This window comes from Bufo bufo, chromosome 2, assembly GCF_905171765.1.
Source record: "Bufo bufo chromosome 2, aBufBuf1.1, whole genome shotgun sequence".
In the NCBI taxonomy this organism is placed as follows: domain Eukaryota; kingdom Metazoa; phylum Chordata; class Amphibia; order Anura; family Bufonidae; genus Bufo; species Bufo bufo.
Genome location: NC_053390.1, coordinates 163,471,308 through 163,494,429, shown reverse-complemented (window position 1 = coordinate 163,494,429; position 23,122 = coordinate 163,471,308). Strand labels below are relative to the sequence as shown.

The window sequence follows — 23,122 nt, the reverse complement described above, 5'->3', positions numbered from 1 at the left end:
GGGAGAGATGAGTCATTGTTGTTACTGCTGCATGTAAACACAGCAATAACAGAACCTAGAAAAGGTGTAAAGATTGTGTTTTTTTTCAAAAAATCAAGCTTGACTAATGTATATGTATATCCTGATTAATTTTGTTAGGTTTTATTTTTTTTCCCATAACTCGGATAACCCCTTTAAGTCAAGAATGGTCATTACAGAGTTTGTTGTGATGGGAAAATAAATATATGCCACAGGGTCAGAATAGTGACTGCATTTAGCTTGTCAGTATGGGCGGAAGAAGCTCTCACACTTTTTCTTGCTGTATAATGTATTACTTGACTTACTTGACTTAAGATGTAAAACAGTCACAACACCATGTTTTCTAAATGACTCCCTAGACACGTTTTCAGGCTCAATCCATGTAAGTAGAATAAGGGTACTTTCACATGCAGCAGATTTGTTACAAAGATTTGAATGTCCCATTGTTCTGAATAGGGCTCGCAGAAAGCCATGCACAAGCCACAGAAAGAACCCCATTAAGACCTATAAGGGCTAATGCACACAACAGTATTTTGCGTTCAGTATACTGGCCGTTTTTTTAGTTCAGTATGCGGTACATATACTGAACCATTCATTTCAATGGTTCAGCAAAAAAAACTGAAGTGTCTCCGTTTGCATTCCGTTTCAGTATTTCCGTACCGTGAAAAGATAGAACACGTCCTATTCTTGTCCGCAAATCACGGTGCTTGGCTCCATTCAAGTCAATAGGTCCGCAAAAAAAAACGGAACACATACGGAAATGCAATTTTTTTTGTCCCCAGGATGCCATTTTTTTGTCTTGGCATGTTCTTTTTGAGATCAGTTATGGGTTTTGGTTGAAAATGGAAAATGAACTATATATCTTGTGTGCTTACTGACATTAACTACATTAACTTACATGCACCACAACGTATCTGTATGTCGCCAGTGTAGTAAAAGTGTATTAAGCAGGCTGACGTGATCAATGCCGATCTCAGTAATATAACCCTTTTGATTGACCACAGCATCTGAGGGGTTAGACAGAGGGAGAGGCTTGTGGGGCTACAACTGGCTGCTATGACAGCCTGGGGCCTTGTGTAGGAAAAGTAAGTCTTCTGCAAAGCCATGCCCAAGGCACAGTGTGACAGCCAGCCTATGAAAATCCCATAGACATAATAGTATTATGTGGTACAAGCAATTGGGAGATAGCACATTCAAGTCCCCTAAAGGGACTAAACAATACAGTAAAAAAAATATTGAATATTAAAAGCACCCCACTTTCCCAATTTTTCATACAAAACTCAATAAACAATAAAAAAATAAACAGGTATCGCCACATAAAAGAAAAAAAATTAAGATGGCCGATTTGCTGTTTTTTTAGTCACCTCTCCTACCCCAAAAAATTTAACAAAAAGTGATATAGAAGCCATATGTACCCCAAAAAAGGACCAATAAAAATGACATCTTGCACCGCATAAAACAAACCCTCACACAGCTCTGTAGAAAGAGATATGAGAAAAGTTATGGAGGTCAGAATATGGCGATGCAAAAGGTTTCAAAGTTTTTTGTTTTTTTTAAGTAGTAAAACACAATAAGAACTATATACATTTGGTATTGCCATAATCATACTGACCACCAGAATAAGTTTATCATATCATTTTTAGTGCATAGTGAATGCTGTAAAAACAAAACCCAAAAAACCTTGGCGGAATTGGAATTTTTTTTCCAATTTCACCCGACAGAGAATTTTTTTTTCCTGTTTCCCAACACAAGTTATCTGAAAGGCGCCATTAACAAATACAACTTGTCCCGCAAAAGAAACAAGCCCATATAAATGTAAACTATTTTCATGTAAGTATATGAGCAGAAAACTACAAAATGGTTTTTGATGGCTTTTGAAAGGCAGGAGGGAAGAAATGATAAAATTTAAATAGTCTGTGTCCTGAAACGGTTAAAAACACGGAAAGACTGCACTGAAGACAAACAAAAGGCAAATGGTGAGAATATGGAGATTTGACAAATACCGTACCAATAATACGTGAAAACATCCTTCTTTCACCAGCTGTTAAAGATGTCTGTCAACATGGAGAAAGTATACAGTATATGGGAAATTAGCAAAAACATGATGGAGGTCTTATGACATGCTTACCAATTTTCAATGGAGCATCTGGAGCTGGAGTGGCATAGAGCAGATTTTCAGGCTTGAGATCTCGGTGAACAATTCCATTTTCATGTAAATACTAGGGGAAAACCATCATGTTAATGTCACATCACTTTGGAAAAAATGTATCATATTATAGAACATAATGAAAAATCATATTATAGAATCTAGAATATTATTGAATATTTGGTGATTCTTTGAGTTATTACAACCCAATAGTGTAGTATGTTACATCTTCAGGCCCAAATCCAGATATTACGTTCATATGACTAATCAATAGAACAGAATTTGGCATTATGGTTGATTTCGCTTTACAACAACTTTGTGGTTCTTGCCTATATAGTAAACCCATTTGACAGAGAGCAGACCCTGCTGAAATAGCAAACTAGCATGTTAATATATGTAGATTTGTCTGCAATGGTTTGAAGATGCGAATGTACTAGAAATATTCCTACTGAAGACCACATTTTAGTACTTCATATACTACCATATGTAGCATAAGCACATTATTTAGTGAGCTCAACGTATGGCTCAATAGGCAAAATTGGAAATTGTCAAAGAAATTCCTAAAGTGTTGGCTGTCTCAGAGAAGACACACCATTTCTATGCACCCTACATGTGGACACATTATGGAGGGGGAGAGAGGGGTTCCTGCTTGGGAGCTGTCAACAAAGAGAAGCCCTCACTGTGATGGACCATGTCCATGATCACCAATATATGTGGGCAGTATGTAATACTACTTTTCTCATACATTGGTAGCTGCAAGGGAAATGTATGGCCACCTGCCATTTCTCCCTATACTGGTGGCATTCAGTTAATAGCCAGGTCAGCTTCAATATAAGGGGTTATTGTGATAAGACAACACCTTTTAACGGGAACCTGTTATGCTGAATGTGGTTTGCTGGTCTGCAGGCAGCATGTTATAGAGCAGGAGCAGCTGAGCAGATTCATATGTAGTTTTATGGGAAACAATTCAGCAAAACTTGTAATTTATAAATTTATGCAGGGGTGCAGCTAAAGGTTCATGGGCCTTGGTGAAAGAGATCAGATCGGGCCCCCTCTTCCCTCAGTGGCCGGGGCAGGGAAGCACATAGCCTTTGTGCTTCCTGAGGCAAAAATTGGAACGCCACCCCCACCACCACCACCAAATTTTTGATCTAACCCCTTCTTCCGTCCAGCCAGATGTGTAATTTGACCAGCATGCACTTTCAATAATACAGGTGTCTTCTTATGTCTTTGGGCCCCTCAGGCTCCTGGGCCCGGTAGCGACTCCTACCTCTGCACTTGCGATAGCCACGACCCTGCATTTACGTAAGTGATGAGCGAATCGATTTGTATGAATCGATTAGTTCAACCAAATGAATGTACACATTTTAAGGAGCATCACCACAACTCAGGACGCTCCCTCTGCCGGCAGATTAATATGGCCTCACATCTTGCGCGGCCTTGTTAATCTCACGTATGCGCTGTTACTGCAAGTATTGGCTTATGCACGATGATATTTGACTGAATCAGCATCAATGAATTTGATTGCTCCAGTAATCGAACTTTAGCTGCGCATGCACAATCACAGATTCATTTAACTAGTCATATAATTTGTGTGTGCGCAATACTGGTAGTAATGGTGCATGCGTGAGATTATCATGTCAGCATGATATATGCCGCCATGTTAGTCTGCTGGCACATTAGTAAGTTGTCTGTAGAGGGACATCAGAAATATACCTATAGTTTAAATCACATTTTTACGGTTAACATATTTTAAAGAATTGTTGATATTTTTTATTTTCTATGTCAAAATCTATATTTAAACAAAACCCATAAAATCCTGCACTAGCCACTAATCCTAGATGGTTAACACGTTAAGTAAACAATGGTAAGAAAATGTTAATTGACTTTTTCAATGCATTTCAATGGCTTTTGTCATGAGATAACACTGTGACATGTGATATCAGAGTCAATTTTAGCTCGACTACATCTGTAGGTGCCACTTTTTGGTCTGTGCAGATCACTTTACTGCAGATACCTGCTTATCTGTAATTCTAATACTGCCTGTACTGATATCACCTCTGTTTATAGATAAGACAGGATCCACCATTTACAATAGGTGATTATCAAAGCGTATTTATTATTTCCTTGTATAATGACCTCTGCACAGGTCACACAGCATGTCTAGAAAACTCTCCCATAGAAGTCAATGAGGTCCCCTCCTGTCCATTGTGTTTGTGGCCCATGGGGCTGCCATAAATAAATTTTCTTAATGCTTTCTAAATGCTGTTAAGAAAACCTCAGGCAAGATGGCCGCCCCCATAATTATGTTCAAGAAATAAAATAAAAAATCTGTAATCAGAAAATAAAAACAGAATAGAAAAAAAAGATTGTGTCGCTATCTGGTTTTAACTGGCATAAAAATGTTTGGTGACACATTCCCTTTAAGTTACAGGTATGTTTTATATCATGTCAATCAGGTAACAAGTATATAATAAGGACACCTTTTTGATAGTTTATTCTGTTCTCAGCAGCAGCCACAGACATGGTTCCTGGGATGAGTAATCCCTAACCTCTCATGGCAACATTTCAGGCAAGTCAAATAATAATGATTTAGACATCTTGTAATAGAATAACACTGACTAATGTAAGGTTATGCACATGGGAAGGAATAATGCAAGTCACCCGTACATATTAAATGGTAAAACACTGGGTAACACTGACATGGAAAAGGACCTAGGAATCAAAAGGGGCATAAATGTCTATGATAAGAACATAGTCCTACCACTTTAAAAATCGCTAGTCAGACCACACATGGAGTACTGTGTACAGTTCTGGGGTCCTGTGAACAAGGGAGACATAGCATGGTGATGGTGAGTTCACTAAAAGAGTTCAAGAGGGGCCTGGATGTATTTCTGGAGTGTAATAATATTACAGGCTATAGCTACTAGAGAGGGGTTGTTGATCCAGGGAATTATGCCTGAATTTTTTTCCCCTTAAGTGGGGATTATTGACTTCTACCTCAGAGTTTTTTTTTGCCTTCCTCTGGACCAACCTGCAGGATAACAGGCCGGACTGAATGGACAAATGTCTTTTTTTTCGGCCTTGTAAACTATGTTACTATGTTACTAATATGAAATGAAATACTCTGTGCTATAGAGATGCCACAGCCTTGAGAATAATGATAATAAACTTTCAAGCTTCCAAGGGCACAGACTAATGCTGTCTGTGTAGTATCTATGGCATACAATGACACAACAAGCTAAACTCTGCAAATGTTTCAGAACAAAGACAATTTCTGACTAACAACCACAGTGACTCATAAAAAGCAAGATAAATCGAAGTGCAAAACGAAGTAGATGACTAAACCTTGTATAAGTGCATTGTGCCTGTTGTAAAACCCATATGTCACGGATGTTCAAACGACAGGGGGCAGGAGATCGGTGAGACTGACAACACGTGGTTTGATCTCACAGGTTTTCCTTGTGGATAAATAGGCATCTGTATTGTTTCTGGTAATGGCCACACCCCTTTCCTTAGGTGTTGCTAATAACCTTCCTTATTTATTTTTGCTTCTCCCACAATGCTGTGCGGTTTATATCTTCAGTTTCAGTTGTGGATAGCTGGTGTGTGGATCTCGGCTGAGTTCCTGGTGCTTCCATAGCCCCTTTGAAGTTAAGTCTTTCCTTTCCCTTTTTGTATTTTGTTTGGGTTCTGTGTGTTGCATTTCCCTATTGTTTGTATTAGGCCTGAAGCAGACTCCTGTTAATCCTTCCTTTTGGAGGAACAGGTAGTCTCGTCCCTGCCATTAGTACCAGGGTCCTATAGGGCTAGATAGGACTCTAGGTATTCCTGCGTATGAACACACCTACCTCTGGTGTCTGTTCATACTGGTAGTCACTAGTCAGTCAGGATTTTGATTAGGGTTTTACTAGGAGGTGTCCATTTTTCTTCCCTAGTTCTCAGGCCTGATTCCCTGTTCCCCCCTTCCCTCTTATGCTCCGTGTAGTGTTTCCCTCCCACACAGAAGCATGACAGCATGTTTCCGTGCTATAAGATAAGAGGATTCTACAGCCCTGGGTGGTTCTTTCCTATTATCCTCTAAAGACACAACATAATGGTGTCCATATGGCTGGAGCTACACTGCGTTCTTGGCTGCAACACCAGTTGCACAACCAAAGATCACTTTGTAGCAGTGTAGCCACAGAACTGAATAGGGTCACAGTGCAACTTGCAAGTTGCCATGATTGCAAACTCAGAATCTTAAAAAATCCACCCATTTCAGGGTCGTACACGTGTCAACTTGCAAGTCTAGCTGTGACCCCATGGAGCTCAATGGCTGCACTGCTTCACAGTGATATTCGATCGTGCAACAGATGTCATGTCCAAGATTGCCTAAATAATTTTACTTTTTTTTATTGGAAGAATGCTGGGACCCCCACAGATAAGCTGTAATTTATGGAGGAAAGTGGCAGCAAGAGGTTATCTTAGAACTATGTGTAAATGAGTTTTACCAGTTGAAGTCCCTGCATTTTATAAGTAGACACATCAGTTGCAGTTCTCTGAAGTGGTGGACCACGACCATAAATGATTTTTTTTCCGACCAGACAGGACAGAAAACTTTTTTGCACTATCCTTTCTATATGTATTCTAATCAAACCTAATAACCCTAGACACAAACCTTGTCATATGTTCCTGAGTCTACAACTGTTTCCTGGAACATCAGCTGACCTTATATGTATATATATCTGTCAAATGAAGCTCTCCAGAAGCCAGTGATATCATTTTAAGCACTCAAGGCTTTGTGTAGGTCAGTACTTCATCACATGTATTCCAACTGTCCTAATTATAAAGTCAAGGCATTTTGCTAAGCTTCACTGAATGGAAAGTTAAGGTGATGTATTGAGATCACTAGACCATAGGTTTGTGCAATAATGAATGAACCCCCCCTCCCATGTAATGAGGAATTATGCTATGGAATCAACATCTTTGGCTGATGAATAAGGAGATGATGCTTAGCAAAGAGGGCAGGGCTTGGAAATATTTATGCCGTACTGCAGACAGGACAGAGGGGGAGGATACTGTTCTGGCTAGTTGTCCTACAGCCAGAGGACAGTGAGGTGAAAGGGGACATAATTGAGCTGCTGGAACATATAGAATATTTCTTTGTATACAGTCAGTTCCATAAATATTGGGACATTGACACAATTCTAACATTTTTGGCTCTATACACCACCTCAATGGATTTTAAATGAAACTAACAAGATGTGCTTTAACTGCAGACTGTCAGCTTTAATTTGAGGGTGTTTACATCCAAATCAGGTGAACGGTGTAGGAATTACAACAGTTTGCATATGTGCCTCCCACTTGTTAAGGGACCAAAAGTAATGGGACAATTGGCTTCTCAGCTGTTCCATGGCCAGGTGTGTGTTATTCCCTCATTATCTCAATTACAATGAGCAGATAAAAGGTCCAGATTTCATTTCAAGTGTGCTATTTGCATTTGGAATCTGTTTCTGTCAACTCTCAAGATGAGATCCAAAGAGCTGTCACTATCAGTGAAGCAAGCCATCATTAGGCTGAAAAAACAAAGCAAACCCATCAGAGAGATAGCAAAAACATTAGGCGTGGCCAAAACAACTGTTTGGAACATTCTTAAAAAGAAGGAATGCATCGGTGAGCTCAGCAACACCAAAAGACCTGGAAGACCACAGAAAATAACTGTGGTGGATGACCGAAACACCCTTCACAACAGTTGGCCAGATCAAGAATACTCTCCAGGAGGTAGGTGCATATGTGTCAAAGTCAACAATCAAGAGAAGACTTCACCAGAGTGAATACTGATGGTTCACCACAAGATGTAAACCATTGGTGAGCCTCAAAAACAGGAAGGCCAGATTAGAGTTTGCCAAATGACATCTAAAAAAGCCTTCACAGTTCTGGAACAACATCCTATGGACAGATGAGACCAAGATCAACTTGTACCAGAGTGATGGGAAGAGAAGAGTATGGAGAAGGAAAGGAACTGTTCATGATTCTAAGCATACCACCTCATCAGTGAAGCATGGTGGTGGTAGTGTCATGGCGTGGGCATGTATGGCTGCCAATGGAACTAGTTCTCTTGTATTTATTGATGATGTGACTGCTGACAAAAGCAGCAGGATGAATTCTGAAGTGTTTCGGACAATATTATCTGCTCATATTCAGCCAAATGCTTCAGAACTCATTGGACGGCGCTTCACAGTGCAGATGGACAATGACCCAAAACATACTGCAAAAGCAACCAAGGAGTTTTTTAAGGGAAAGAAGTGGAATGTTATGCGATGGCCAAGTCAATCACCTGAGCTGAATCCGATTGAGCATGCATTTCACTTGCTGAAGACAAAACTGGAACAAGCAGTTGCAGTAGAGGTCTGGCAGAGCATCACCAGGGATGAAACCCAATGTCTGGTGATGTCTATGCATTCCAGACTTCATGCTGTAATTGACTGCAAAGGATTTTCAACCAAGTATTAAAAAGTTTAAGTTTGATTTATGATTATTATTCTGTCCCATTACTTTTGGTCCCTTAACAAGTGGGAGGCACATATGCAACTGTTGTAATTCCTACGCCGTTCACCTGATTTGGATGTAAATACCCTCAAATTAAAGCTGACAGTCTGCAGTTAAAACACATCTTGTTTGTTTCATTTCAAATCCATTGTGGTGGTGTATAGAGGCAAAATATTTAGAATTGTGTCGATGTCCCAATATTTATGGACCTGACTGTATTTCTCTGTTAGTATTGTGAAGATAAAAGCGAGATAGGAGGCAGCGCCTCATGTGTGGTATTGTCTAATAATAGGTGCAAGAGATAAGTAAAAACTCTTACCAGAAGATGTTGTGAAGAGTCACAACACCTATATGAAGCATGTGCTGATTTTCCCGATCAGCGTGCGGGGTGCCTGTGCTGCTGCCTAGGTTCCAGCCCCGTGCCTTGGAAGCATTCGTCGGGGAGAAGTAAGTTGCAGAAGAAGAAAGAAGATGAACCTTTGGATGGCGCTGTCAGCAGGAGTCAGAAGCAGGTAGGTATTGATAACACAATACTTTTTTTATTTTCAGTCCACGCGTTTCAGGGGCGGAGAGCCCCCTTCATCAGGACAGTATACAATATAAAACAGCATTCACATGTGGCGGTTATTTAAACTAAAAAAAGGCGCGTGAGGCCAAACAGAGGTAGAGCGAGGGGAGGGGGGGGCGGGGAGTGGGTGTGTATATAAAACTATAGAGAGTTGTCGACGGGCACTCCGCTGTTTACTGATCCTTTAAACATATATATGGAATGGACCCGATGTGTTTTTGGAACGAGAAAATAGAGTAGTTATATATTAGATTGCTCTGGGATATAGCAATGCTGTAATGGTTAAAGATTGGGCCGTATTTAAATTGCTTGAGGATGGATCGGTCTAGTGTTAATGATTTTTGTTATGATATTTGGGGGAGAGAAGACTGGGCATGAAATGGTATAAAACATGGTGGTTATATTGGCAGTAAAAAAAAAAAATAAATATATATATATATATATATATGATAGGACACCTATAACCAAAAATATATATATATAAAAACATAAAATTATATAAATATAAAAATATACATAATAGTATATAGAAAATACAACAACATATATATATATAAAAAGGAGATAAAATTATATATATGATGGTATACATCTTATGTCAAAATGAATGGATAGAATGTAATAAATGGTACAGGGGGTGGTGTAAAGCATGGTGGTTAATATTGATTGGAGATAAAAACATATATAAAATATGTATATCTTAATAAATGAATAAATTATATTATATATTATTATATATATGTGTATGTGTACAACCATATAAACAAAATTTATACACATATATACATCAGCATATACATAAAATTGTCCCATGATTTTTATGAATATATATAAAAATCCTACTGTACATAAAAATACATATATTGGTAGATGGAAAAGGGGGGGGGGGGAAGGGGGTTGTTGGCTGATTTTTTTTTATATTAAAAAGGTTAGTGGGTAGAAGATTTTGTTGTGGTTGGATGGGGGAGAGTAATATCAGGAGATTAACCTGATTGGAATCCGAGGGAAAAGGGGAAATAGCTACTGATACAATGTTGTGCTTATTTCATAGGGCTGTATCGATTGTCCATCATAGACACAGTTTCACAAATGTAGCTAGCAGGGATTTTCTAGGCAGTAATGTGGGACTGCAGATGTTTGTTACATAAAGATAGAATTGGGGATGTAAACCTGAGGCCACCCTTAACCCCGGTTGAATACAACATTCAGAGAGAAGTATAAATATAGTAACCTAAAGTATTGTAGAGTGTTCAGTTATATGGGCCCCTCGTGTGGGAGGATCTTTTAACCACCTCCGGACCGCCTAACGCAGGATCGCGTTCCGGAGGTGGCAGCCCTGCGCAGAGTCACGCATATATGCGTCATCTCGCGATGGCCGAGATTTTCTTGTGAACGCGCGCACACAGGCGCGCGCGCTCACAGGAACGGAAGGTAAGAGAGTTGATCTCCAGCCTGCCAGCGGCGATCGTTCGCTGGCAGGCTGGAGATGTGTTTTTTTTAACCCCTAACAGGTATATTAGACGCTGTTTTGATAACAGCGTCTAATATACCTGCTACCTGGTCCTCTGGTGGTCCCCTTTGTTTGGATCGACCACCAGAGGACACAGGTAGCTCAGTAAAGTAGCACCAAGCACCACTACACTACACTACACCCCCCCCCGTCACTTATTAACCCCTTATTAGCCCCTGATCACCCCTGATCACCCCATATAGACTCCCTGATCACCCCCCTGTCGGTGATTACCCCCCCTGTCATTGATTACCCCCCTGTAAAGCTCCATTCAGACGTCCGCATGATTTTTACGGATCCACTGATAGATGGATCGGATCCGCAAAACGCATCCGGACGTCTGAATGAAGCCTTACAGGGGCATGATCAATGACTGTGGTGATCACCCCATATAGACTCCCTGATCACCCCCCTGTAAAGCTCCATTCAGATGTCTGCATGATTTTTACGGATGCACTGATAGATGGATCCGATCCGCAAAATGCATCCGGACGTCTGAATGAAGCCTTACAGGGGCGTGATCACCCCATATAGACTCCCTGATCACCCCCCTGTAAAGCTCCATTCAGATGTCTGCATAATTTTACGGATGCACTGATAGACGGATCGGATCCGCAAAACGCATCCGGACGTCTGAATGAAGCCTTACAGGGGCGTGATCAATGACTGTGGTGATCACCCCATATAGACTCCCTGATTACCCCCCTGTCATTGATCACCCCCCTGTCATTGATCACCCCCCTGTCATTGATCACCCCCCTGTAAGGCTCCATTCAGACATTTTTTTGGCCCAAGTTAGCGGAATTTTTTTTTTTTTTTCTTACAAAGTCTCATATTCCACTAACTTGTGTCAAAAAATAAAATCTCACAAGAACTCACCATACCCCTCACGGAAACCAAATGCGTAAAATTTTTTAGACATTTATATTCCAGACTTCTTCTCACGCTTTAGGGCCCCTAGAATGCCAGGGCAGTATAAATACCCCACATGTGACCCCATTTCGGAAAGAAGACACCCCCAGGTATTCCGTGAGGGGCATATTGAGTCCATGAAAGATTGAAATTTTTGTCCCAAGTTAGCGGAACGGGAGACTTTGTGAGAAAAAAATTAAAAATATCAATTTCCGCTAACTTGTGCCAAAAAAAAAAAATTTCTATGAACTCGCCATGCCCCTCATTGAATACCTTGGGGTGTCTTCTTTCCAAAATGGGATCACATGTGGGGTATTTATACTGCCCTGGCATTCTAGGGGCCCCAAAGCGTGAGAAGAAGTCTGGTATCCAAATGTCTAAAAATGCCCTCATAAAAGGAATTTGGGCACCTTTGCGCATCTAGGCTGCAAAAAAGTGTCACACATCTGGTATCGCCGTACTCAGGAGAAGTTGGGGAATGTGTTTTGGGGTGTCATTTTACATATACCCATGCTGGGTGAGAGAAATATCTTGGTCAAATGCCAACTTTGTATAAAAAAATGGGAAAAGTTGTCTTTTGCCAAGATATTTCTCTCACCCAGCAAGGGTATATGTAAAATGACACCCCAAAACACATTCCCCAACTTCTCCTGAATACGGCGATACCACATGTGTGACACTTTTTTGCAGCCTAGGTGGGCAAAGGGGCCCATATTCCAAAGAGCACCTTTAGGATTTCACAGGTCATTTACCTACTTACCACACATTAGGGCCCCTGGAAAATGCCAGGGCAGTATAACTACCCCACAAGTGACCCCATTTTGGAAAGAAGACACCCCAAGGTACTCCGTGAGGGGCATGGCGAGTTCCTAGAATTTTTTATTTTTTGTCACAAGTTAGTGGAAAATGCTGATTTTTTTTTTTTTTTTTCATACAAAGTCTCATATTCCACTAACTTGTGACAAAAAATAAAAACTTCCATGAACTCACTATGCCCATCAGCAAATACCTTGGGGTCTCTTCTTTCCAAAATGGGGTCACTTGTGGGGTAGTTATACTGCCCTGGCATTCTAGGGGCCCAAATGTGTGGTAAGGAGTTTGAAATCAAATTCTGTAAAAAATGACCTGTGAAATCCGAAAGGTGCTCTTTGGAATATGGGCCCCTTTGCCCACCTAGGCTGCAAAAAAGTGTCACATATGTGGTATCGCCGTATTCAGGAGAAATTGGGGAATGTGTTTTGGGGTGTCATTTTACATATACCCTTGCTGGGTGAGAGAAATATCTTGGCAAAAGACAACTTTTCCCATTTTTTTATACAAAGTTGGCATTTGACCAAGATATTTCTCTCACCCAGCATGGGTATATGTAAAATGACACCCCAAAACACATTCCTCAACTTCTCCTGAGTACGGGGATACCAGATGTGTGACACTTTTTTGCAGCCTAGGTGGGCAAAGGGGCCATATGTTGTTTCGGCTTGCTGGGGGCAAGTAGGTTCTTAACCGTCGGGGCTCTCCTGTAGATCATTCTAGGCTTAGGGGGCAGGTGTTTCGCAAGGTATGGATCCTGTAGTAGGATATGCCAGTATTTTGAAAAAATTGTGCGTATATTATTGTTTGATGTATTGAACTGTGTGACAAAATTTATATTCATTTCTGTGTGAGTCCCTTTTCTGTTTGTGGGCTGTAGACAGGTTGCTTGTGTGTCAGTGATGGTTCTACTGTAGGCGTTTTTTATAAGTTTCCTTGGGTAGCCTTTCTCAATAAAACGTTTTTTAAGGATTTTTGCCTGATTTTTAAAAACACTATCAAGGGTACAGTTTCGCCGGATTCGTTTGTATTGGCTATATGGAATGTTTTCCAACCATTTTTTTGTTATGAAAGCTTGAAAAATTTGCCCACCTAGGCTGCAAAAAAGTGTCACACATCTGGTATTGCCGTACTCAGGAGAAGGTGGGGAATGTGTTTTGGGGTGTCATTTTACATATACCCATGCTGGGTGAGATAAATATCTTGGTCAAATGCCAACTTTGTATAAAAAAATGGGAAAAGTTGTCTTTTGCCAAGATATTTCTCTCACCCAGCAGGTGTATATGTAAAATGACACCCCAAAACACATTCCCCACCTTCTCCTGAGTACGGAGATACCAGATGTGTGACACTTTTTTGCAGCCTAGGTGGGCAAAGGGGCCCATATTCCAAAGAGCACCTTTCGGATTTCACAGGTCATTTTTTACAGAATTTGATTTCAAACTCCTTACCACACATTTGGGCCCCTAGAATGCCAGGGCAGTATAACTACCCCACAAGTGACCCCATTTTGGAAAGAAGAGACCCCAAGGTATTTGCTGATGGGCATAGTGAGTTCATGGAAGTTTTTATTTTTTGTCACAAGTTAGTGGAATATGAGACTTTGTATGAAAAAAAAAAAAAAAAATCAGCATTTTCCACTAACTTGTGACAAAAAATAAAAAATTCTAGGAACTCGCCATGCCCCTCACGGAGTACCTTGGGGTGTCTTCTTTCCAAAATGGGGTCACTTGTGGGGTAGTTATACTGCCCTGGCATTTTCCAGGGGCCCTAATGTGTGGTAAGTAGGTAAATGACCTGTGAAATCCTAAAGGTGCTCTTTGGAATATGGGCCCCTTTGCCCACCTAGGCTGCAAAAAAGTGTCACACATGTGGTATCGCCGTATTCAGGAGAAGTTGGGGAATGTGTTTTGGGGTGTCATTTTACATATACCCTTGCTGGGTGAGAGAAATATCTTGGCAAAAGACAACTTTTCCCATTTTTTTATACAAAGTTGGCATTTGACCAAGATATTTATCTCACCCAGCATGGGTATATGTAAAATGACACCCCAAAACACATTCCCCACCTTCTCCTGAGTACGGCAATACCAGATGTGTGACACTTTTTTGCAGCCTAGGTGGGCAAATTTTTCAAGCTTTCATAACAAAAAATGGTTGGAAAACATTCCATATAGCCAATACAAACGAATCCGGCGAAACTGTACCCTTGATAGTGTTTTTAAAAATCAGGCAAAAATCCTTAAAAAACGTTTTATTGAGAAAGGCTACCCAAGGAAACTTATAAAAAACGCCTACAGTAGAACCATCACTGACACACAAGCAACCTGTCTACAGCCCACAAACAGAAAAGGGACACACACAGAAATGAATATAAATTTTGTCACACAGTTCAATACATCAAACAATAATATACGCACAATTTTTTCAAAATACTGGCATATCCTACTACAGGATCCATACCTTGCGAAACACCTGCCCCCTAAGCCTAGAATGATCTACAGGAGAGCCCCGACGGTTAAGAACCTACTTGCCCCCAGCAAGCCGAAACAACATAAGAAAGCCAGTTCGGCTGGACCACAGTTACCACCCAAAAAACTAGGCAGCTACAAATGTGGAAAGAGTCGGTGCCTATGCTGTAAAACCATAACTAATAAATGTACACATTTTTCGTCCAATAAGAATGGGACCACCTTCATGATAAAGCACCATCTGACATGCCAGTCTAGCTACGTAATTTATTTAATTGAGTGTAGCTGTGGGCTTCAGTACATAGGCCGCACCACCCAGGAGTTACATTGCAGGCTAAATCAACATAGGCACAACATCCGAAAACATTACCAAAAACATAGCCTCTCCAGACATTGTGCCTCCACATCAGATAAAGAAAAACATCCTATCAAGATCACACCAATAGATTACATTCCAGAAAACCCATACAATCGGTTCAGTACATTACAGCGACGAGAAGTCTATTGGATGTACCAATTAGATACGCTTGCGCCCCAAGGGCTGAATGAAATAAATGAGACCATCCTTTAGTATAAACTTTTTCAAAGGACATTCTCTCGTCGCCTGGTAGTCCGCCTTGAATATTAAAAGATCCTCCCACACGAGGGGCCCATATAACTGAACACTCTACAATACTTTAGGTTACTATATTTATACTTCTCTCTGAATGTTGTATTCAACCGGGGTTAAGGGTGGCCTCAGGTTTACATCCCCAATTCTATCTTTATGTAACAAACATCTGCAGTCCCACATTACTGCCTAGAAAATCCCTGCTAGCTACATTTGTGAAACTGTGTCTATGATGGACAATCGATACAGCCCTATGAAATAAGCACAACATTGTATCAGTAGCTATTTCCCCTTTTCCCTCGGATTCCAATCAGGTTAATCTCCTGATATTACTCTCCCCCATCCAACCACAACAAAATCTTCTACCCACTAACCTTTTTAATATAAAAAAAAATCAGCCAACAACCCCCTTCCCCCCCCCCCCCTTTTCCATCTACCAATATATGTATTTTTATGTACAGTTTATGTACATTTTTATATATATTCATAAAAATCATGGGACAATTTTATGTATATGCTGATGTATATATGTGTATAAATTTTGTGTATATGGCTGTACACATACACATATATATAATAATATATAATATAATTTATTCATTTATTAAGATATACATATTTTATATATGTTTTTATCTCCAATCAATATTAACCACCATGCTTTACACCACCCCCTGTACCATTTATTACATTCTATCCATTCATTTTGACATAAGATGTATACCATCATATACTGTATATAATTTTATCTCCTTTTTATATATATATGTTGTTGTATTTTCTATATACTATTATGTATATTTTTATATTTATATAATTTTATGTTTTTATATATATATATTTTTGGTTATAGGTGTCCTATCATATATATATATATATATATATATATTTTTTTTTTTTTTTTACTGCCAATATAACCACCATGTTTTATACCATTTCATGCCCAGTCTTCTCTCCCCCAAATATCATAACAAAAATCATTAACACTAGACCGATCCATCCTCAAGCAATTTAAATACGGCCCAATCTTTAACCATTACAGCATTGCTATATCCCAGAGCAATCTAATATATAACTACTCTATTTTCTCGTTCCAAAAACACATCGGGTCCATTCCATATATATGTTTAAAGGATCAGTAAACAGCGGAGTGCCCGTCGACAACTCTCTATAGTTTTATATACACACCCACTCCCTGCCCCCCCCCCCCTCGCTCCACCTCTGTTTGGCCTCACGCGCCTTTTTTTAGTTTAAATAACCGCCACATGTGAATGCTGTTTTATATTGTACACTGTCCTGATGAAGGGGGCTCTCCGCCCCTGAAACGCGTTGACTGAAAATAAAAAAAGTATTGTGTTATCAATACCTACCTGCTTCTGACTCCTGCTGACAGCGCCATCCAAAGTTCATCTTCTTTCTTCTTCTGCAACTCTGTTAGTATTGTAAAATGCATCAAAAAGGAATAAATATGATTACAAATATGGTCTACATAATGTGATAGCCTTTTGGAGAGGTTTCTGTCTATATAAATGTGTGAAAAACTGCAATAAAAGGGAGGTTTGTCATCCAATGATTTAATTTTTAACTACAGATTCCCTTTTTTCCTTTAATCTTCCTTTCCTAATTTTGGAAAACATGTTTGAAAGCACAGTCCCCAAATACAATATCTAAACATCACAGCAGCAGAGATCTAGATCCACAAGGAACACAATTTTACTGTTATCTGACAAGTAATAAAAACTTCTGGGTCAGTCTACAATTCACCGAGCACCACACTTGTCAGCTCCCAATTAATCAAGTGTATCCATCATAAATCTTTAATAAACACAGAAATATTTGGTTATTGGGGATTGGATATGATGCTTGACACAAACCTGTCAAACCACAGCTAAAATTACTGTTAAAAATGCTCAGCGGGGTACATAAAAATGTTACACTTAATGAGCACAACTGACATATAGGATGTTTCTTTACTTGTGAAAGGACTTTCTTCATATTTTAAGCTACAGTACTCTATACTGTATCCCGAAATTCAAGCATACCAGTAAATTTGGAACATGAGCAACCTAAAAGATTTAGAATGTTTTAGACATTGTTGTAAAGAAATTAAACTTTGAAAGGACACTTCTCTCATTTTCTCTGTCCCATCAAATTCCATTTCATTGGGACAGAATATAAAATAAGTCCACATATGGCAAAAGTATAAAAAGGCAATGTTTTGGTGAGGTGCATTGGAATTCTCCTTGTTCATTGTATTCCTTGGGAGGAGGTGGAGCCCATGTCCACGTAGCACAGTCTCAACTATTGACAGCAATGCTCAAAATCCATTTTGTCTCCACTTTGATGCTCCTAAGAAAGGCAAACATGATCTTTCCTGGTGGAACATCAACCCCCCACCCCCCGACACACTCCACCTCTAACACCTAAGCTACACTCAACTTCAGTTGCTTACCTACTTATTATTTACAGGACTTTGTCTAAAATCTACTTGAGCATTGAGCTGTAGTCTACATCACAACTATAGTTTTATTGTTTCTCTGCATGAGGTTTATTGCAAATACTGCAACTTTTGAAGGTATTTTCCTTTAATTCAACCATGATGACTCTCACCATCAATCATTATTTGTATTCTTACATGACAGAATTGTACTTCCATTTTGGTCTTGTACCCCAGCCATCCATCTGTCCAGGGCGGTTTCTAATTAGAGCATATATAGCTGAAGCTTACTTTCCCTGAGTGTATTTGGAGGCCTAGGCCCGAGGAAAGATAAGTCATTGTAATGTAGGGTCCTATACATAAGAGATCACATTGCTGGGACAGTGTATTTTGATCTAAATATTTGCAAAGTACCTCATCTTCATTTATATAGTGAATATAACATTAGTAACCTTTATAATGCATCTAAAGTATTCAATGTTTGCAGAGTGCTGTTTCATATTATGGTTGCTTTTCTGACTTCCACATAGAACACTTTATAATTTTGGTTAGACTGTGTCCTTAGCAACATTCCTATCTTGCCTGTTACTGGATATCTATCCAATCCAACCCATACAAGACCTTGCCCTCATTCCATCTAAACATATTAATAACTTTCCTATAGATATTGCCCTTTTCTTTCTTTTACAAGAATTCTGCCATAAAGCTCAGTTTTTCTCAGTTTACATAATATATATATATATATATATATATATATATATATATATAAAATCCAAAAAACAGGCAGCTCTCCAAGGTAAAGGTAAAAAAATATGCAAAACTTTATTCACCCATGTGACAAGGCAACGTTTCAGCTCAGTATGAGCCTTTCTCAAGCAAAAGAGAGAGGCTCATACTGAGCTGAAACGTTGCCTTGAGAAAGGCTTGCTTGAGAAAGGCTCATACTGAGCCCACTTTTTTCCTTTTTTTGTTTTACTTTCCCGGTGCTGCCATCTTTCCATTTTATATATTTCAGCAGGCTGAAAATTCAGCCTGCATTTGTGAGAGGGGCAAAGGGGCTTCAAAAACGCAGCCACTCCGTCGTCAGGACGTGCGTTTCTTTTGATGCTGGCCGCTTCCGGTTCCGGGTCAACAGCACTTCAGGATTAGGACAACGTGACGGCTTTCCCTCACCTTCCTCCTGCGCGCCTCCGGTAAGTGCACAAGCGACCGGGGTCCTGCCCTCGGCTACCCGTCTCCCTCCAGCATCTTACGACCGCAGAAATCAGCAAGCTGGCGCTCGCGGTCTCGCCAGGGGGCGGGGCAGGCTCACACGCATTCACGGGGGTAGGTTGGTTGGCTTCCACTCACATCCAGTCCGTTCAGAGTGCGGCCCCTTCCCCCGTGCCAGCATCCGCCCAAGGTCACGTGGGACAGCTTGTCCAGTTCATTATTTGGCATAGGGGTCCTGGGAGGCTGCAGGTATTTCTGCTAGGCATTGGTTTCACCCTGGTGGCTTCTGCGAGATGGTCCCGGGGGCGGAATTCCGGTCCGCCCCGGGCCCGTAGGTCCCTCCGCGTGCTGCGTCAGGCGCTGGACGGGTTCTCGGGTTCCTGGGGCGGCCTTCCCAGCCCCACTGCTGTTGTTGGGCATGGCGCCGCTCACTGACGGCACTTAGCTTCAGGGTCTACTGGCTGGAAGTACCATCCAGTGTTCACCTGCTCAAGGGCTGAGCGGTGCGCAAACTGGCAGCCGATACTTAGGGTGTCAGTCGTTGCGTCCTGCTCTGGCCGGAGCGGGAGGTCGCGTTCCACCAGACGGTCAGGCACGTTCGCAATTCTCCTCCTATCCGGAGAGGGTTGGGCACGCGCCCCGTGCCTTCGCCGGCTGTTTTCATGGTTGCAAGGCTGTCTGCGAAGACACAGCTGCATGTTATGGTCTAGTTTCCACCGGTAGACCCAGTCGGAGGTTGGCTCATGTTCACCCACATTTTGTTTCTCCCGGGTCACGCAACCCGCGTCTCTCTGCTTGGCACACCCAAGCGCCATGTGGTCAACACTTTTGTCCACGCCAGGTGCGCCCTGGCTTTGTGTCTCTCACCCTTGGTTTTCTTTGTAATTTTTCCGGTATCCTAGCAGCACGTTTTATGTCTTTCATGTTTGTCTCCTTCCGGGTCACGCAACCCTTCTCTCCTCGCCTTGGTACGCCCAGGCACCATGTTTCCAACCCCTTTTTTGTCTTCACCAGGTGCACCCTGGTTTTGTCTTTCGTAAGTCTCTCGTCCCTCGTATAAATAAAAATAAAGGCACCATGTTCCCACAAATTCTTGTCTTCGCCCTGGCTTCTTGTCTGTCATGAGTTTGGTTTTCTGGTATTTCTTTTGGTACCCTAGCTGGTACCCTTTTGGGTCACGCAACCCATCTCTCATTGCTTGGTACGCCCAGGAATCATCCTTTTTCCTCCTTGATCTTGTCCTCACCAGGTGCGCCCTGGCTTTTGGTGCTTATGGCTTCTTTCTGTCTCATTTCTGTTCTATCATGTTTGCTTGGGCTGGCCTGAAACCCAGGTTCCAGCTTTTCCGCTGTCATTTAGTTCCTCTGTCTTCATCTCCACGGTTCAATGTTTTCACGTATGTCCCCTTCTGGGCTCACACAGCCCATGCCGCCTCATACGGTATACCCAGGCTTGGTTCTCCGCGGCATTCTGATCTTTACCAGGTACGCCCTGGTCCATGTCGGTTCATCAGTTACTCGGTCGCTCCTTTCCTCTGTCAGTTTTAATCATTTTGTCTTGTCTCGTGTGTTCAGGACATCCCCCACGATACCTTTCTACCATCTCTTTCCAACGGTTCACCCTGTCATTTAGAGTTTGCTCCAAAACGTAGTCTCTTACCTTCCTGTGTTAGTTCTTTTCACACACCAGGCATGATTCGGTCTCGATGTCGCCCTTCCGTTGTTTGGGCAGTTAGAGTCTACGCTCTCATTCTTTTAGGTACTAAGATAACCCGCGGGTACCCTTAAAGACTCAGTCACTGATATCCAGGTAAGTGAAAAAGGGGTGTTTTGGCTTTCGGGCCCCTCCACATAGCCAATCGCGGCAAATTTTCCATTCCTTTCAGGTGATACTCCATTAGGCTTGTCGAACATCTAAGATGTCTCCAGGTAGGTTTACCACTCTCACGCATCTCATTAGAGGTCACCAAGCCCAGCCATCGAGTCACGCTTCCACTTTCTATCATCACCGTTACCTCGGGTCGGTCAAGGGCACTCACTTTGCTACAATGTCATCACTAACCTATCCGCCTCCCCATCTCACGGATCATGTTCTTCACATTCCGATAGTTCGCCCCTTGCATAGTTCCCACTTGTATTACTGGCAGGCTATACCGTGTTCCCTTCGTTTTCAGCACATCATGTCTCACGGTTCTGATATCGAGGATGCGCTGTCTACCGTAGAATCCGCGGTGTCCGAACAAGGCAGCCACTCATCCTACAGGAGGTGCCAAAGCTGCTTTCAGAGTCGAACAAAAGAGGAATACGACATTCTGCTTCTGCTCGCATATAGAGTTATATCGTTGTTGTTCCCCGAGCCTTCTAGTGCACCTGTAGAACAGGTCTCAATGTCCACTATTTAGTTATCTCTGACTCAGTTGCATGCCACCATTAACAGCTTGTCCAGCTCCCTGTCCGACGTCAGTGCCAGATTACAGGCAGTTGAAAATAGGGGCTTGGAGCCTTCTACACCCATCGCCCTCGGCCCAGGCCCTTTCACTTCTCGGCCTTTGTCCCCAGGTAGGTTTTCCGGTGCTCCCGAGATTGCACCATCTTTTTTTGTCCCGGAGAACATACGCCGAGACATCCTGGCGGGCAAGGATGTCAATTTAGCAGCTATCCTGATTTCAACCCATGACTCCATCGAAAGTAGGACCATCGCTTGTGGCGACGTGTCAGTGGTCCTGAAATCAAAGGATGCGCTGCTCAACAAAAAACGTACTATTCCTGAGTTTGTATTTGCATTTAGTTTGTATCAGGATATAGTCTGTTCTGCACAGCCTGCCAGGAGGGAGGAGCTAGATGCTTATTTATATAGGATCACGGGGTTGGGGTACAAGTAAGGAGGATTTGCTTTCTATGATTATCATAGATCATTCTCTGCAAAGGCGGCGGCCGCACTCGCTCAGTTTCAGTACATCACAAACTGGGCTCCCCTAGATATGGAGTTCTTCTGCAGGCACTTTGCAGGACTCAAAGCCCCCACTTGCACCAATTGCCAGTCGGTACTGCATGCTTCCGACTGGTGCCCCAGCTTAATTCTCACCTCCCAGGCAAAGCAACAGCCCAGCATGTCAGGTCCCCAGAAGTCAGGTCCGCTCCTGGACAAATTAGGCGACCCATAGTGTTCCTCGGGAAAAATCAAATCTGCAACAATTACAACCTCACCTTCTGCAGCTACAATAAATGCAAGGTGCTCCATATCTGCTCTGTTTGCTTCCGGGCCCATCCACAATCTTCCTGTTCCCAACGTTCAGGAAAAAGCTGACTAGCCAACATTAATCTTCCCGCCATTAATCTTCCCCGCATTTGTAAAATTCCTCGAATCAGGTTTCACAGAAGGCTTTCATACTGGCCTTGTCACATTGGCTCTAGTTTCATGGGAAGCACCCAACCTGTTGTCAGCCATGGAAGACCCAGGCTTGATAGACCTTCTACTGCAGGCCGAACTGCAAAAAGGGTTCATCATCGGCCCCTTTTCAGCTCCTCCCTTCAATACTTACAGAGTAAGTCCTATTGGTCTGGTCACCAAGAAATTTTCCAATAAAAAGATGTTGCTCTACCACTTGTCAGCTCCTCATGCTTCCAGTATACCAAGCCTCAATTCTTTGATACCCTCAGAAGAGTATTCAATGCAATACTCTTCCCTGGACGAAGCCATCCAATTGATTTTGGAAGTAGGGGTAGGTGCGTGGTTGTCAAAAGCTGATATTTATGAAGCTTTCAAATTGCTGTCGATCCAGCCACATTTATGGAAATTTTACGGAATCAAATGGAGGGACCAGTACTATTTTGCTACTCGTCTAACGTTTGGATCTAAGAGCAGTCCCTGGCTCTTCGACCAGTTTGCCAAGGCCCT

General features: G+C 41.7%; 1 protein-coding gene across 2 annotated transcripts in view; it reads right to left on the bottom strand.

The window, feature by feature from the left end:
• Nucleotides 1-23,122, bottom strand: part of CAMK4 (calcium/calmodulin dependent protein kinase IV) — a 356,965-nt gene that overhangs the window by 128,002 nt on the left and 205,841 nt on the right. For both annotated transcript variants that reach the window (XM_040421616.1, XM_040421617.1), the window contains exon 6: nucleotides 2,147-2,237. In XM_040421616.1, coding sequence (XP_040277550.1) covers nucleotides 2,147-2,237 — 91 coding nt within the window. The remainder of the gene's footprint in view (nucleotides 1-2,146; nucleotides 2,238-23,122) is intronic.